This window comes from Echeneis naucrates, chromosome 11 (genome assembly GCF_900963305.1).
Source record: "Echeneis naucrates chromosome 11, fEcheNa1.1, whole genome shotgun sequence".
NCBI classification, from domain to species: Eukaryota; Metazoa; Chordata; class Actinopteri; order Carangiformes; family Echeneidae; genus Echeneis; species Echeneis naucrates.
Window position 1 is genome coordinate 17,857,942 of NC_042521.1, and position 16,572 is coordinate 17,874,513.

The 16,572-nt window shown below is 41.6% G+C and overlaps 1 protein-coding gene across 1 annotated transcript in view; it reads right to left on the reverse strand.

Annotated features, from left to right (window-relative positions):
• foxo6b (forkhead box O6 b) overlaps positions 1-14,020 on the reverse strand; it is a 46,223-nt gene extending 32,203 nt beyond the window's left edge. The window contains exon 1 of the mRNA XM_029514429.1: positions 13,149-14,020. Within this exon, the coding sequence (XP_029370289.1) occupies positions 13,149-13,646 (498 nt within the window). The 5' untranslated portion in view covers positions 13,647-14,020. The remainder of the gene's footprint in view (positions 1-13,148) is intronic.
• Positions 14,021-16,572: the final 2,552 nt, after the last annotated feature.

The following is a 16,572-nucleotide window of genomic DNA, read 5'->3' on the forward strand; positions in this document are numbered from 1 at the left end:
GGGGAGTAAAACAAAGAGACAGAGAAAGACTTGAGTTCAGTCAAAGCTAGCTGTCATCAGGCACGGTGTCAGCCATCACATGGGCAGAATGCTAAACGCTGAGCTCTGAATCCTGACCTATTTTCATCAAACTGACACAGAAATCCACTGAGGGCTGTCTTACCCTGCTAACCTATGTCTGCCACCCTCAGTAGGCCTTCACACACACACCATGTACAATCTGTACATACCTTAATGACAATTTGCTTAACTCGGATTTAAAGCAGTTTAGTGATGTTTGATTAATAGTAATCTACAAAATTACTTGATATTATTCTCCTCAGTTCTGACTTGAAAGCCTCTTATTGTAATTTGTCCAAATATGCTGTGGGACTTATGAATATTAATTAGTGAAAATACTCTTCCCTGACCCTTTTTTGTGCTGACAATAGACAGTGAGCATGTTTTGTGTGTGTGTGTGTGTGTCTAGACTCGCCTTGACATTGTTAGCAGACACTTCACGGGTGTTGCAACTGTTTGAACAGATTTTTTTTTTCTTTTCTAACAATTACTCTGGTTGAAACACAGCAAATGGTCCTGATCTTAAGACATTAATGGATTTAATTTTCAATTGGCTTTTATCAAACATGATCAAAGTGCAATTACAGATATCTTTAATGAAAATAGATGCAATTGCCAACAAATCAATGCAACTTGACTGAACCTGAACTACACTGAGAACAATACACATTAAGGGTGATTGATGGTACTGTAAAATGATCGAGTGTAGCTGACTAATGTGCTCTGTTGTTCTTTAACTATTGCAACCATTAATTTCAATCAAAAAAATAAGACCTTTTCAGCATGAGTGTGGTTTAGTCCTCTGTGTGCACCATCTGTGTGTGTGTAGGTGTGTTAATCAGATTTGATCATCATCATAATTGATAACCCCAAACTGCTATATAAGGCTACCTGTCCTGGTCTGTTTGTGGGCAGGGTGCATTCATAAACACGTCACCACAAGAGATGATGTTTCATGCCACTAAGCTGCTTTTGGACCTGAGACAACTAGAAAATGTTCCTCAGCTGTCACTCTTGCATTATTTGGGGTTCAATGTTCTTTTTTCTAACCATGAAACTTTCCACGGACATTCATTTTAAAGTTGGCATTTGTGGCCTTAAAGGAACTACTTGTAAGTTTTTCTATTGCTGTAGAGCCATTTCAGCACTGACCATTTATCTATCAGTGTATATGAGAGATTCAGCATCAAACTTCACTCTCCTTGATGTCTCCAGTAGGCTACTCTTGTTGTTGACTTGTTTTTATCCCACCTTTAGGCCCCTCTTCTGCTCTCAAAAGACATACAGTATTAAAACCTTGGGCCTTATAACACCAGCAATGGTTGAAGTTCTTGTCTGTCAGCACCCCCCACCATGTACAAATAATCTGTTTACGTGAAGGGTCTCAAAACCTTCTAGATGGCCTGATGTGCGTTCTAAGGATAAATTGCCCTTATAAAAATCCCTAACTTTGCCTAGCCCATGCAAATTTAAACACATGTACTTACAGCTAATCAGCAGATGGTTAGAAAGTTAAAAACGTTGAGGCATGTCAGCATTGTCATTGAAATTCTTTAGCGTGAAGCACTGCTGAGCTGCAGTGCAGCCTCAGAGAGTTGCTTGTATGTCCTGAACACATTCAAGATAAATCCTTAACGAACAAATCTTCTGGATCCTTGTTTGTATGTACTTGCACAACGGACGTGGGCAATTTGAGACATTTGTTGGTGTTTATAAAAATTTCAGTTTGAGGGAACTGATGGGAACCCTAAGGTCTCTTAAATTACTTGCATGCATCACTTTAAAAAGGAATCCTTTTGTACCTACAGTTCTTGGACAAGGGCCCAGGGAGTACATACAATACATTTTCGACATGAAAACTCTTACCCTGCCAGTTTTGTTGCCTTCCTTACATCAGTGGGTTGCAAGACCACTGATTTTTTTTAACCTTATTCAATCTAAGTTAGAGATCTAGGTCAGAGTGGTTTTGAAATCATGTTTCCGTACATTTTTGGTACAGAAAAATGCAAAAAAAAAAAAAAAAAAAAAAAAAAAAAAAAGAAGAATCTTGTTTTTCATTTATTGTCAAATTGAAAACATAAAACAATGAAATCGTTAAACATAATACGATTCCCTGAGCAAAATGATCGTTCTCGTTGAAATAAAAACATACCTGGGTCTACATAGGAAAATAAAAATAAGTAATAAAATAAAGATCAATTAAAGTGTGGCATGTAGAAACTGCTGTAAACAACTGCACATTCAAACTGCTCAATTAAATACAAAACCTCTTTGGCATTACTATGCAAGTTGAAATAAACTTGAAATCTTACTCACGCGCTTATCTCTAAAATGTAGAAAACGCGGAAAATAGCAATGCCCATTCTATGTGTTAAAGCCAGTTGCAGACACCTCAGTGTGGCTTCTCCTTATTAATGTTAGACTGCCTGGTCTGTGGTACAACAAACAAGGTAAACAAGGTAGCCAGGACCAACAACTATATATGGGGCTTTGCGATAGTGTTCCGTCACCCGGAGGAAACAAAGAGTGGCAAGTAATTCCGCTTTCCTTGAGCTCTGCAATATTTTCGCTACGTTCAGTACACGCATGTATTCATACGAACACACGTACCGTTATACGCCTACCATTTATCATGATGAATTTAGAGACCAGGAATACACAGTCCAAACGTACCCCAATAGTCATTGAGCACCTGAAAAAATCACCCACAGAGACCCCAAGGATTCTCATTTTAAATATAAATACTGTCTTTCAGCAAAAAGAATAAAATCTCAGGTATTTGTGGAAAAAAAAGTTGCATGTTATCAGAGTTGCTAGGTAACAGGAGTCAGGAGCTTTGCAACACAATGGTAAACTAGTGACACAAAATGAAAATCCCCCAAAGACCAGACTGTGTCATTACAGATGCTTTTTTTGTGTGTGTGTGTGTGTGTGTGTGTCTACAATGACTACGGACCAAAATTTTGGAGATTACAGCCACCGAAAGATCTGGCATCTTCATCGGGACACAACTAATATCCTAAAATCAGCCATCAGGATTTCTGGAATTTTGAGATGTCACAGTATCACCCTCAGCAATGCTCCCAGCATTGCCCACCTGGTTCCAGCATCCAGCCTTGCATCACTTGGTGTTCTCGATATATTTTTATTCACTCAATCACAAAACAGTCAGCTAGTCAGGGGCAGAGTTTCGATTTTGATTGACTGAGTTTCAGAGAAGCCTGAGAGATAAGATGTAAAATTACACTGAGATGGTTCCAGGTCTTTTAAGACACAAATATATAATCTTTTGAACAATAGAACTATATATAAAGCACCGGTTTTAAGGAAATTGCAGGACCTTTAAGTGCAATATTTAGACTCTAAGAAGTTGTGGCAGGTTAATTCATACTCCATCTGTAGAGGATACTGTCCCATTCCCTCTAATATATGCATTGTGAATTTCCTCTGTATGACTGAATTTAATTCTGGCATCTGTTACAAGCACCTGTGGGAAAATATGAGGACAGTAAAATCCATTGTGAAACACCTGACCATATTTAAATACAACATACTGTAGGTGTGTTACTATTTGTTAGCAGCAGTGGTTGTCTTGTCTTTACATGCCCTCCACACTTCAACTGTACAGTGAAGTTGGGTCTGAAAAGCCAAAATCCAGACGGGGTCCAGCATGGCGCTGAGAGCTTCACTCTCCAGCCGCATTAATCACAGCGCTGTTCTCCTCTGACTGATTAGCTGCCATCAATCTTCGTTTTCTGAGCCCTCCAAAGGGAGAAAGCCCTCATGAAGATCAGATTAAAAATGTAAGTGAGTCATAATAAGAGCATGTGCCTGGCCTCGGAGTTGATACTCTGTGATAGCCATGAGTATGGGTTGGGATTTATCTACTCATCTCCAAAAGTCCATTCACCTGCTCTCACAAAGATCCAGCCCTGATCTCAAAGAGGGAACCTGCTGCACTGTGGTTGGGTGTGGATCAGAACCCGCAGCAATCCGTGTGTGTGTTTGTGTGCGCCAGTCATTTGCAGCTGCAGACAGGAGGGAGAGTGACTTTGAGAGTGTCTGAGAGGCACATCCTGCCTGCAATTAAGGTAGAATCAGAGAGAGATCTGCGCTGCCTTGATAATGAGCCTCATCTGAATTATTAACTAGAGCTGTACCCCCCGGACCTGGACTCCCATCAGCCCTCACTACACAACAACAAGAGCTGATGCACACACACACAAACACACATACTGTAGAATATCCAGATCCGTACAAGCCCCTATCATACCCATTTCAGTGTGTGCAGGAACTCAAAAACTAATCCCATTTGCCGTAAAAAAAATAAGGGTAACACATTACTTGAAGTGGTGCTCATAAGGCATTGCATCAAAAACCCATTATAAGCACACTGTGAGTGCATGATTTATTAAAAATGGTACATAGTATAATGAGAACAATGTGCAGAAAGTTAGGGGGTTGAATACTTTATGAAGCCACTGTGTCATTAATCATATTAAATTTTAGTGGAATTTCAGTTGCATGATTACATTAAAAGATTTTCTTCTTTGATAGCAGTGAGATCATAATCAGGTTGTTGCCTACATGGATTGTTGGGATGAATGTAGCTCAAATGCAGTGTTCGGGGTTGCGAGTGTAAAATCAAACATTTTCAGATTTTTGTTCTGTGTAGCAGAAATATGAAGAATTCAATGATTTATACTGTCTTAGCTTTCATACTATTGATATCTTAATCCCCATTGTCTCGCACAACGCCTAATGTTCATTGCAGTTTATGTCACTTTAAAATGCATGCTCTATGCCATTGGTTTCCATAATCTCTTCATGCTGTTGTGTTTTAGAAATTTTAATGTACTGTAGAGGTCCATGGCACTTACCACTTTGAGTAGCAATTGTTTTCCAATTATTTTTGTATGACATTACATTCAATCACTTACATTGCAAGTAGCCATTTTGCAAACAATGTTGTTCTGTTTTGATGATCCTGAATGTCTATCCAATAGGAAACAAGACACTCAGCATGTTCAACTACTTGCTGTGACATAATTAATCACAGTCTAGTTGAGCTCAACATTGGAGCAATATTTATTATCCAGAATTCAAACAGCTTTTTGAATGCACAATGCACTGTCACTTTGATCTTCTTTTACCATTTGAGAGGAACCAAGCTGTTGTGCTCTTTGTTGGCAAACAATAGAGTAAATTGTCAAATGAAAAACTACAAGAGGAAACCAATCTGAAAAGTTACACATGGAAGGACAATGGATGGATGGAACACATTAGCGGTCCACCAACATGACCCCTACACTAATATATATACATATATATATATATATATATATATATATATATATATATATATATATATATATATATAAGACGCTCAGTGGTAGAGCTCTTGACTTGCTTCGGCGACCACAAATAGGGATAAAGCAAAAAGTGGGGAAAAGAATATATATGTATATGTAGCCCTGTAATGGATTGGCGACTTGTCCAGGGTGTAACCTGCCCTCGCCCAGAGTGAACTGGGATTGGCTCCAGCACCCCTGCGACTCGGAAACTGAAAAGAGGTAGAAGATGGATGGCTGGATGGATGGATGGAGATATATACATGTTTGTCTATGTATGTATACATCAATACATCCTTAATTTATTATACATTGATGTATCATTTTATGTATGCATCACTGTCAAGTTAGTGCAACAGATGAATAGATGATGGATAATTGATCAATATCATGTCTTTTATTTTTTTAAAAGCGACACTGCTAAGATTAATTCATTTTCGTCAGCATTACCATTGAGGAGTGATACAGATGGAACTTCATTACCTCATATGAATAATATATCTTTGACACACAAATGCATTGATTGCTGGTTCAAATAAGTCCACAAAGTTTGGAACAGTGGTTAACACTGTCTGCTCACTGTAAGATGGCTCTGTGTTTGAACCACAGGGTCTGGTTTAAGAGAGGCCAGTGTTTACCTTGCCCTCACCCAATGGCAGCTGGGATTGGCTCCCCATGAGTCTGTTAAGATAAACGCTATAGATAATGGATGGATGGATAGATGGAGATGAATTGTTGCCTGTAACAGTCAGGAAACATAACGCCGTGGTTTGGCTACTGGTTATGTAAAGTATTTGTTATCGATCATCAAGCTGCACAGAAATGAATAGAAATCCATAGCAGAACGGAGGGCAGGAAGTAACGGTTTTCTTTATGTTTCACCTTGAAAATTAAGGCATTGGTGCAGTGAATTATGAAATATTTCTTTACAGATTTCCATATTATTCAGAAATCAATGAAAGTGAATGACGGCCTTGGGCAGTAGACAAAATACAAATAAATGTCTTACACACATCAGTGTGGCAGAAAATAGTATGGGATTCCTCTCACTGTCTCCAGTTTATATGAATCACTCACCAAAGTAAATCGGTCATTTGAGTCATTTGAGTCACTGTGTCAGTGTGCACACAAGCTCCACCCAGTCCCAGTCCCCACATTTTTTATACTGTTAAAACCACACATTTGAATCAGGACATTGAGCGTACTAATTACCTTCATGTCAAAAACATTATGTCCTTTTTTAAGTGTTTCTATGTGTGATGTGGCCTAGGTGGGAGATATTGTCTTGTTTATTTTTTCTTTTTTTGTGTGTAAAGCACTTTGTACAACATTGTTCTTTGTTTGAAAAGTGCTGTATAAATAAAGTTTGATTGGATGATTGATTGGTTGATTTAGTGATCATTTCCTTTCACCGGAGTTCAACAAGCAACCGACTTTCAACTCAGGTAGGGGAGGGGCTCCCCCAGCACTGACACCCAGAGTGTGTGAAGGTGCTACTGCTGAACTGAGAGTGAGAGACACGGGACTCATGAGTTCAACTCTAAACAGGTCACCGCGAGAGGAGTCAGGAATCATGCGGTCAACAAGTTTGACTCCTTTCGTGAGAGGACGAGAGGAGTCAGGATCTATATGCTGTGAATGTGAACAGGTCAACACTGTACTGTGTGTGAGACCAGGCGTCCCTTAGCTGGTGACTGACAGCTCATAGCAAGGAGGGAAGCAAAATGAAACAGCAAACCACAGCTGCTTCTTTTCCTGCAGGGCTAATAGAGTGATTAACTTCAGTCACAATCGCACAACAGTGGCACATTGTCTGGTCTCTTCTTTGCAGTTAATGAGTCAGTGAACGAGCTAACAGAGATAAGGGATCATGATTCATGGGTCAGTAAGATGACTTTCAATTTTTGAACGATTCGTTCAGGAATCGCACATCACTTGCAGAAAAAATTTTCATCCACTCGTTTGGTTGTAAACTGAATGAACAAATGGAGTAATGAAAACCCCTGGTGAGGTCCTTTAAGGCCGGGTTAGTAGTGTTACAGCATAATGTGGTGAACTAGGCCGGAGTTACAGCCAGTTCAGAGGACTGACTGTTGTCAACTGTACTCTGCTCATTTTCCAGCCAGACAACAGAATATTCTGAAGCTGTTAGGTCCTGGTAGACAACATGGAGAGCGTGTGTGTTAGGCCGACATTTTATGACACACCAGCAGGCATGATTCCCGAAATCCGCCAGCTTCACTGACTGTTGTGCGTCTGGACTCAGTTTCCTCTCTGGAATTTCCGTCAGTAGAGTTTCTCAACGTTTTATTCCAGTTGATTTATTCCAACTAATTGAAGGCTGAGGGCAAGAATATTATGTTCTATTCTAACCAGCGTGACTCATTTAAGCAGAGAACACCCCGCCTCCACTGCCGGTGCATCCCTTGTTTACATCCAAACCCCTCTCCAGATTGAAGTGATATCTGCCCGTGTTCCTATTCAATTGCATTTTTTGTAGCTTCGGCATCAACCGACACAGGCAACTGATCCTCGCAGATCAAAATCTGTCCATCTCCGAATGGCCTCCTTTCCATTCAAGACCTCAACGACTCTTCCCAGCTGTTTTCCCTCCATTCACTGTGCTGCTCAGACAAGGTTTACCATAGTCCCACATTCAACAACAAACCCCCTTTTACTTCCAAATTCCTCTTCCCATTCCCCACCCCCAGTTAACCCAGAGCCAAGCCCGCCAACTCAAGAGCTGCCTCTCCTTCTGCTGTGCCTTTGTGATAATAACAATAACTGTGTAGCGGTGCAGAGGGCTTTCTGTTGAGCCAGCGCCAGGCCGGCTGGCACAGGGAACCCTCTAAGCCTGTTCCACCATCTCCAACCAATTCCCCTCTGTCTCGGCTGGCGCTGGAGCATCACAGGCATTAAGGCTGCTATCAATGTGCACAGCAGCAGGGGCCACTGCCACCACTCTCGCACTTGCTCTATCTTTTCTCTTTCTGCTTCTATCCCTCTCCCACTCAATTCTGAATCCAATTCAAAAAAGGTTTTATTGGCAAGACAAATAATACCTTAATCTTCAAATGGTCTCCTTGCCTTCTCTTATTTTTCCTCCTCGTTCTCTGTTCCTTAACTGTAAACCAACTTAAAGTGCGTATGACTTGTGCCATTGTAATTAATTTTGTTATACTGCAGATATCTTGTGTGTTCACCACGGCAAAATTTCATACATTTTGTCAAAAACAAGCTCTTGTGTGCAGTTAATACTTTACACATTGCATGTTGGCTATAGAGATCATTTTAAAATCTCATTGCGTGAAGGTGTGATCACCTAATTCCACTTTCCACAAACCTTCCCATGATATAGCAGTTTCCACAGAACAGACATATCATGGGTTCATTGTGTGTTCATGTAATAATAAGAGGCTGATTATGAAAATTGGCTTTCAGAGCCTTTAAAGTCTCTCTCTTCCTCCTCGCCTCATCAATAGCAGGAGACTCCACAGGTTATAGAAAGCAGTCAGACTGTATTGAACTCTATGTGAAAATGTCCCTACTTCTCAGTCAATTTATTAGCTAATTTTTCCAAATGAGTTAATGGTCAGTTTTTAGTTTAAGTGTGTTTTTTAATTGAATTTGAGTATCAAATTGTAAACGTAATGCCCTTTTTCCTGCAACATGTACAGAGCAATCCCATAATGCACAATACATTTTATAGATGCGAAAATAACAGTCATACAATTTAATGACAAAGAATGATATAATTCATGCTTACTACATAATTACAAACATGTAACATGAAAAAGAGCTGCAACTAATGTACTGATTTCAAACATGGTACCCATTTCTACTTGCAACATATGACACAGCGAGGCAGGAGATTGGCAAAGTCAAAGAGACAGTGAGAAATATTTCCTCTTAAACTACACTTGAGATACATAAAACCCAGGGTCAGAGGGGTTGCATCAATAGCAGAAATATGCTATACAAGTGTATAAGGCTTGTCTGTCTGTCTGTGTGGACACACTGATCCAAGTGTTTCTTACCTTACAACCTTACAAAAAACCTTACAAAAAAATCAATCAGTGCTAATGTTGTAGTTGCTCTCACTATGTGGCAAATACTATCAAATAGATCCAATTTCAAAAAAAAAAAAAAAAAAAGTACTTTTTTGAATTTCAAATTGATCTTCATGGGCTATTGGTGCCATGTGCTCATTATACTGCAGTCTGATTAGAACAGTCTTACGCCCACGTTGTGCCTTTCTGAGGCCCTCAGGTAGAGTCATTGAGCTCCTACCTGCCTGCCTGGTGCTGAATCTGTGTACAGTACTGCCTGCAGACAGGCCACAGCTCAGTGCATCCATTCCCACGCACAGCCACTTGTGAAATGAATATAACACTGTGTGTGTGTGTGTGTGTGACCACCTACAGAAATGAACTTACTTCATTACTTCATATGACCAAACACAGCCTCCCACCTCTGATGCAATAACAAACATGGCCAAAACACTTGACCGCAATTACTGAACCACAGTCAGAGAAATCCATACATAGGCATCATGGTAACCCTGCTGCCAGACACTTTAGCAACACTGGGTGTTTGCCTGCGTGTCTGTGTGTGTGTGTGTGTGACCACAATCAAAGAAATCCATACACGACTAATAGAGACAAGGAGTGTGTTAACATGTGTGTGAACGTGCAAGAGAAATCCAATCCACTATTGTAGTCTTCACACTTGACACTAAAGACAAGTGAGAGACATCTCAGCAGTGAGTACTGTGTGTGTGTTTGTGTGTGTGGTATTGTTGGGAGGGGAGAGAAGCTGCTGGCCCAGATGAAGACAAAGAGCCCAGCAGCTGAATCAAGCAGCAGCTCTCAGACGGGATTACACAACAGTTCTTAAAGACTGCTTTTAATAGCAGGACTCTGGCTGGATCTTATTTCCCTCCCACTTATCCCAACCAGCCATCCATCTATACAGCCCCCCCCCCCCAACAAACCCACCCACACACATGCACACACCTCCTCTGTGCTGGTAAATGTAAGCAGATACATACAGGAATGTGTGAAGGTGTGCATATATTGTATGTAAGTGTGTGTTTCTGCACCTCTGTGCTTCAAATCTCATTAAAATCACTGCCAAACATTATAGTTCAACATGTGTGTTTCTCTGTCTTTCTCTCTCTTGCTGTTGTTGAGAAGTATTATGATTGAATCAAGTTGTTTTCCGCCTGCACTTGGCACTCCTCTCCACCAATCGGCTTCTTTGACATGCTGGCCAATCAAAACCTCCACACAGCTACAGGGAGCAGGCATCAAGCTGGTCATCCTTAGGCGGCACAAACAAGGGCCCTGGGAATTAGACCCTGTTTTAAATCCAATTTTAAACCCCCACCATACCATAAAGATTGGACAGGAGTTGTTGCTTGCTCTGCTCAGAACTAAATCAGATGGTGATTTTATTGAGATTAATCTGCACAGTAATACTGCTCAACGGGAAGAGGGTAAGCAGCCAAATGAGATGTCGGGGGGAGGGAAGAGCTTTGAATAAACCTTGAGTTAGAGAGAGGAAGGGAGACACTGGCACTTATCAAAATATTCTGTTAGGATGTGGTAGCATTATGAGAGAAGTCAATACAGGACAGACTCAATTTCTCTCTCACGCTCATTGAGGGAAACTTCTTTTTCCTTTCCCCGTGAAATCTTCTCTGTATGTTTCGCTGATCCCAAAGAGCAGAACACACAAGAAAGTGAATTTAAAAGTGCACAAGAATGATTTGCACATGAAGTGTATTCATTATTTCGTATTTTGATGATTGCGTAGGCTGTAAGAATAAAACATTTTGGGGAAAAGTAAGTATTGTCATGTCCTCTGTGTCTCTGGGGGGGTCTTTTGAAATTTGAAAAACAAGTAACCCCGATGATGTCATTAAGGTTATTTCAGCTTGTTCTCGAGATGGAATTCAGTTTATTTCCCATGTTGAGGACCATGTTATTGACAAATAAATAACTTGGATGATGTCACTGTGACCTCATGAGGGCAACCTCAGTTTATGCTTGAGATTAAGTTGTTTTTTTGTTTGTTTGTTTGTTTTTTTTTTTGCCTTGTTGAGGATTATCTATGCAGTACAATCAAGTGTGAAAGGGAGTATAATGTCTTCAGTGTCTCTGGAGGGCACTTTAAATTCTGAAAAACAAATAACACTGATGATGTCATGTGGATGTCATCGGGGTCACTTCAACTGGTCTAGCAATTTAAAATTGTCCTGTTATAAACTGAGAGTGTGGAGTTTGAAAGAGGTAGGGAGGGGCATAGAAAAAAGGAATTATTTACTTCCATGATGGGAACAGTAGGAATTAGCATTTCCCGCGCACTGGAGCTGGATTTCTCTGACTTTGATGTTTTAATTTTGATTATTCTTTCTTTAATATGTCTCTTGTCAGTCTGCCAAGTTTATGAAAGTAAAAGATTCAATTGAGGGAGTGGCCCTTTATATATACTTCCTGGACATCTTTAAGATTACTGTCATGTGTAATGAATTCTCACCAGCTGAAGCAACAACAGTAAATATTAACGCCTGCTGTCAAGTTTAACAAGAGGGGAGTTACAGAGAATATTTCTGCATTGTGTGTCTGTGTTGGCCTATCTCTTTTAGAAATCCCCATAATTGTTGGGGGTTTCTTTTTCATTCTCTTTCTTCCTGAAACAATCTCGTCCAAGTGTTATTTAGGGGCTGTGTGTGCTTAAATATGACTCAGGGCCCAGTTTGGACACGCTTGATTGATGTGTGTAATGGAACATTTAATGCCAGGGGGACCAGAGGGAGATTTGCCAGATATTGGAACATAGTGTACATTCATGAAGAATTTCCTGAACTGAGCAGCCAACCTGATTTATTATATTCATTTTCATTAGAGTTTGATGAAAGGAAGACTTTTTTTTTTTTTTTTTTACTTTGTCAAATGTAAATAATAGTATGAGCTGGAGCTACAGCGGAGGAAACAAAAGGACCATTAATCCTCACGCAGAATGGGTGGTAAATTTAAGTAGATTACAACAAGCAATCTATTAGATTAACTTCATATTAATTTGAATTTAAGGATAATCTGTGGTTACATCTGTTTGCTGTGACACCCAATGTCATCATCTCTTGTTGTTGTCCTTTTAAACCCCACGCCTTGTGCCATGCTTTCGCCAGACTGTGCGTAATTGAACGTGCGCACAATGGATAGCGGGGGAATGGGGGCGGGGGGGGGTCAAACGCTTCATCCCGAGCACCCGCACTGGCGGCACTGGGGGTGACTCTCCAGCAGAGGAGCTGCAGGTCGGACCGAAGGCATGCTTTGTCCCCGGTGTGACCCGATAACGCAGAGAGGTGCAGCGCTGGAAATCAGACACTTTGCGAATGCGTCACTGCGCGTAACAATCGCCTGTCCAAAGGGAAAACGTGGGGGAAGGAGGCGGTTGGTTTTCTCTATATGCACAGTCTGCAGTCCCAAAAACCCATGAACCCAGTGAACCCTCGTCCAGTCGAGCTCACCGCCCCTTTCCACACACTGTACTCGGGAGTGACACGGGGACACGCCACCGACATAAATTGTTGGAACCAGGGCTCAATTATGTGGCTTAGAAATATGCAGAAAAGGAGTTCTGCTGCAGACATGGGCTGAGGCTAAATATAGTGTAGCTTCTCCACTAAAACCTTCATCGTGTGGTGTTAGGAAATGCTCTCATGTGGCCTACCTTCCATCCGGCTGAACTGTTGCTGTCGCCTTTATCCTTGAAATAAGGAACAAAGCGAACCATCCAGTCATATATCTGGGACAGGGTGAGTCTCTTTTCCGGGGCGCTCTCGATGGCACGGGTGATGAGGTCTGCATACGACAGGTTGCCCCACGCGTTCCGCCGGGAGGACTTGGCTTTGCGCAGCTGGCCGGCCACGTCGAGCGCAGCCCCGGACATGCAGGCAGGGGCGGCCACGACCGGGGCCGGGGCGCCGGCCGGGTGCTTGATCTCTGCCGGTGCGCCGCCTTTTCTCTCGGCCCGGCACGCTGGCACGTTGTACCGCTCCACTTTGACCGACGCCTGGGCCAGAACCCGGCTTGCCTCTTCTCCCCTGGGGAAATTCTCCGGACACGGTAGCGGCCAGGTGCAAGACCGCGACCGACTGTGGGGTTCAAATTCCGAATCGATATCAACCTGATGCGCATCCATGCCGCTGTTCTCCATCATCATCAGCATGCTGATCCCCAGCTGAACAGATGTCAACACCGGGCAAGGTCACTATAAGGAAAAAGCTTGCCAATGTTGATGAGTTCAAATAGCCAAAGTGATCTCTTGTAGAAAATAAAAAAAGAGGATCAAATTGTTTTGTTTGACACAGAGAGATGATCAACCAGTCTGAAAAAGCCGGCAGCGGTGTGGGATATTATCATTCTCCTCAGTGCAACAATGTGGCTTCACATCAGGACCGATGAAGGTGTATCCGAGGCATCAACAACAGTATCAGTCTCTCTTCCATGTTAATTGCAAAACACCGGCTGTGTGGCTGCATGCAGGACCAAGTGACGGTCAAACATCCATTATGAAAGCTAGACACACTTGGAGAATGTCTCTGTGCTCGCTCCTCCGGCTGCAGCAACAGTTGATCCCTCTGACAGATGAGGTCCAGTGCAAAGGTTCAAAGCGACGCTTATCAACCCCCCCCCCCCACACACACACACACACAGACACACACACACACACCCTTCCCGCCCCCCTTACCCCACTCAAAATAATTATTATAATAATTTGGGGAAAAAAATATGACTTGACTTTATAATTTTTTTCCAGGCTCTGATCTCGTTATATTATTAATTTTTGTTTCCGCTGAAACTCACTGCGAGCGCAATTTTTACTCCCATAGAAGAAGAAGCAGGCTCTAATGAATCATTTATATGACGCCGTGAATTTCCAGACGAGAGAGAAAAAAGCCCCCGGTGGATTTGGTGTGGAGCATCCTTTGCGCCTCCTCTCAGCGCCGCCGCCAGACGCTTCTCTGGCTCGAGCAGATATTTCTACCTTTGTCTCCAGCTTTCTGCTCTCATGTCACATGCGGATCGGCTATCTGCCTACTGCTCTGCCCTCACACTACAAGACCCTGCGCCTCCGAAGGCTTCAAGCCACTTAACTGTAGCCTGGAATAAAGTGGAATAAGTGCTGCTTCCATATAATTGGACGCCGCCTGAATCAAGTCACTCCCTCCAGAACAGGTTTCCAGAGGAGGAGGAGTGTCTCAGTGTATGTGTGTGTGTGTGTGATGGAAGTGATACTCCCATCAACACAGTTTCTACATAAATACCTATGTATGTAAACATGTTCACACAAAAGTCAATTGGAATTATCAGCCATTCGTCACGTAATTGAAATCAAGTTATTTAAGACAACTGTGAACTTTATTTCTTTGTGTTGTTTTTGACTGAGCACCAAATCAATTAATACAAGGCTCTCAACTAAAACTCTTTTTTTCAATGTTAGAATTCTCTTTTTTTTTTTTTTTTTTTTTTTTTTTTCAAAAGTCCAAAAAGAAGAACATACAGTTTTCACTTCTAAATCCTTACCAGGGATTACACAAGGTATTTCTGTGAAGTTCAGATTAATGAGGCAGCCTACAGTTTTACAGGCTAAGGCCTTGATTTATAGTATATATAATTTATTCTGGACCTGTGATGGACTGGTGACCTGTCCAGGGTGTACCCTGCCCTCACCCAGTGTGAGCTGGGATTGGCCCCAGCAACCCCCGCGACCTGGAAACGGATAACCGGTTGAAGATGGATGAATGAATGAATAATTTATTCTGGCCTTTGGTCAACATTTATATATTTTTTAATGATCCATAAGTGAGACACCTTGTACAAGCAAAACATTGCCATGTGTCACAGAGATCATAAACTCACCCCACCCCACCACTAAGGGGATGTTGCTTTTAATTATTTATACTTTCTGAGATATGTAACTGCAGTTTCAAAGCAATTTTCCATGGTCAGGAATTCTGAGTAGAAAAGATTTTATTAGTTTGAGATATTGTCGCATTAAAACTAATGAAATAGTAGCAGCATGTGGTAAATACACTTTCTTAAGGTAGATATTGGAAACAGACTGTAGTCACAGTATGGTCAGTGCTGTGGAAGTGAAACCCCCTGGTCAGGTTAACAAAAGATCGTAGTTATGATTAAGTGCGTCCCAACTTCCACACAAGTCCTCAGTTGCTCATTTTGATCAAGCATAGCATAGTCCTAAAGAAGCACAGGGAAAATATGCAGGAAATAAAAGTCCACTTTTCATGTCTACATTCGCTATCAGGTCTGGCTTTGGCCTTTTACATTCAGGAATAGACATGTAATTATTAAAAGATTTCAACCCGCCCAAAGCCAAATATCTAATAGGCACACATCCTGCTGTAAGGGCATTTGCTTTCTCCCCAGTTAATTTCAAGTCGCAAATCAATGCTGTTAACATTTCACTTGTTTGTAAGTTTCTCTTTTTTCATGTCCATTTCTTTTTGTTTTAATCCTCGTCAATCACGTTTTCCTTGGTGCAACCATCCAAATCTCTCTCAGCATACTGAACTGAACTGAATTTTACCAAGAGTCAGACGAGGCTAATTACCCAGTGGGCTGGGGTTTTTCTTGTCTATCCTGTCTCAGCGTCATGATGTAAACTCAGGGTCAAAGAATCAAACTACCAACTCCCCTCATAGTCTTTTTCACACACCATTACCTTTGGTGGGTCTGAGTCCATAAAGTGGGCTCCATCAATAGCTGCTCTGTGTACTTTAAGCTCCTCTGGAAACCCCCAACACTGACAGAGGCTGCCACTCTCTGACAGCCGGTTGTCATTGACAACCATAACCTCAAATGCACCTAAAAGGAATGCTTTCATGAAGACTAAATGGGCCTATCAACATGAATATAGTCTGTGTGTGCATGTTTGTGTGTGTGTGTGTGTGTGTGTGTGTGACAGAGAGAGAGGGGGGGTGTAAAAAAATGGAGATGCTGTAAATGAGAACAAACAGAGGGAAAATTCAAAACACATGGCTCTGCGGTTTCGAGGGGAGATTTTTATGCGCCACAGAGAAGTTGTAACAGGAATGCGGTGTGACTCCTATCATATGGAATGAAAACACTGA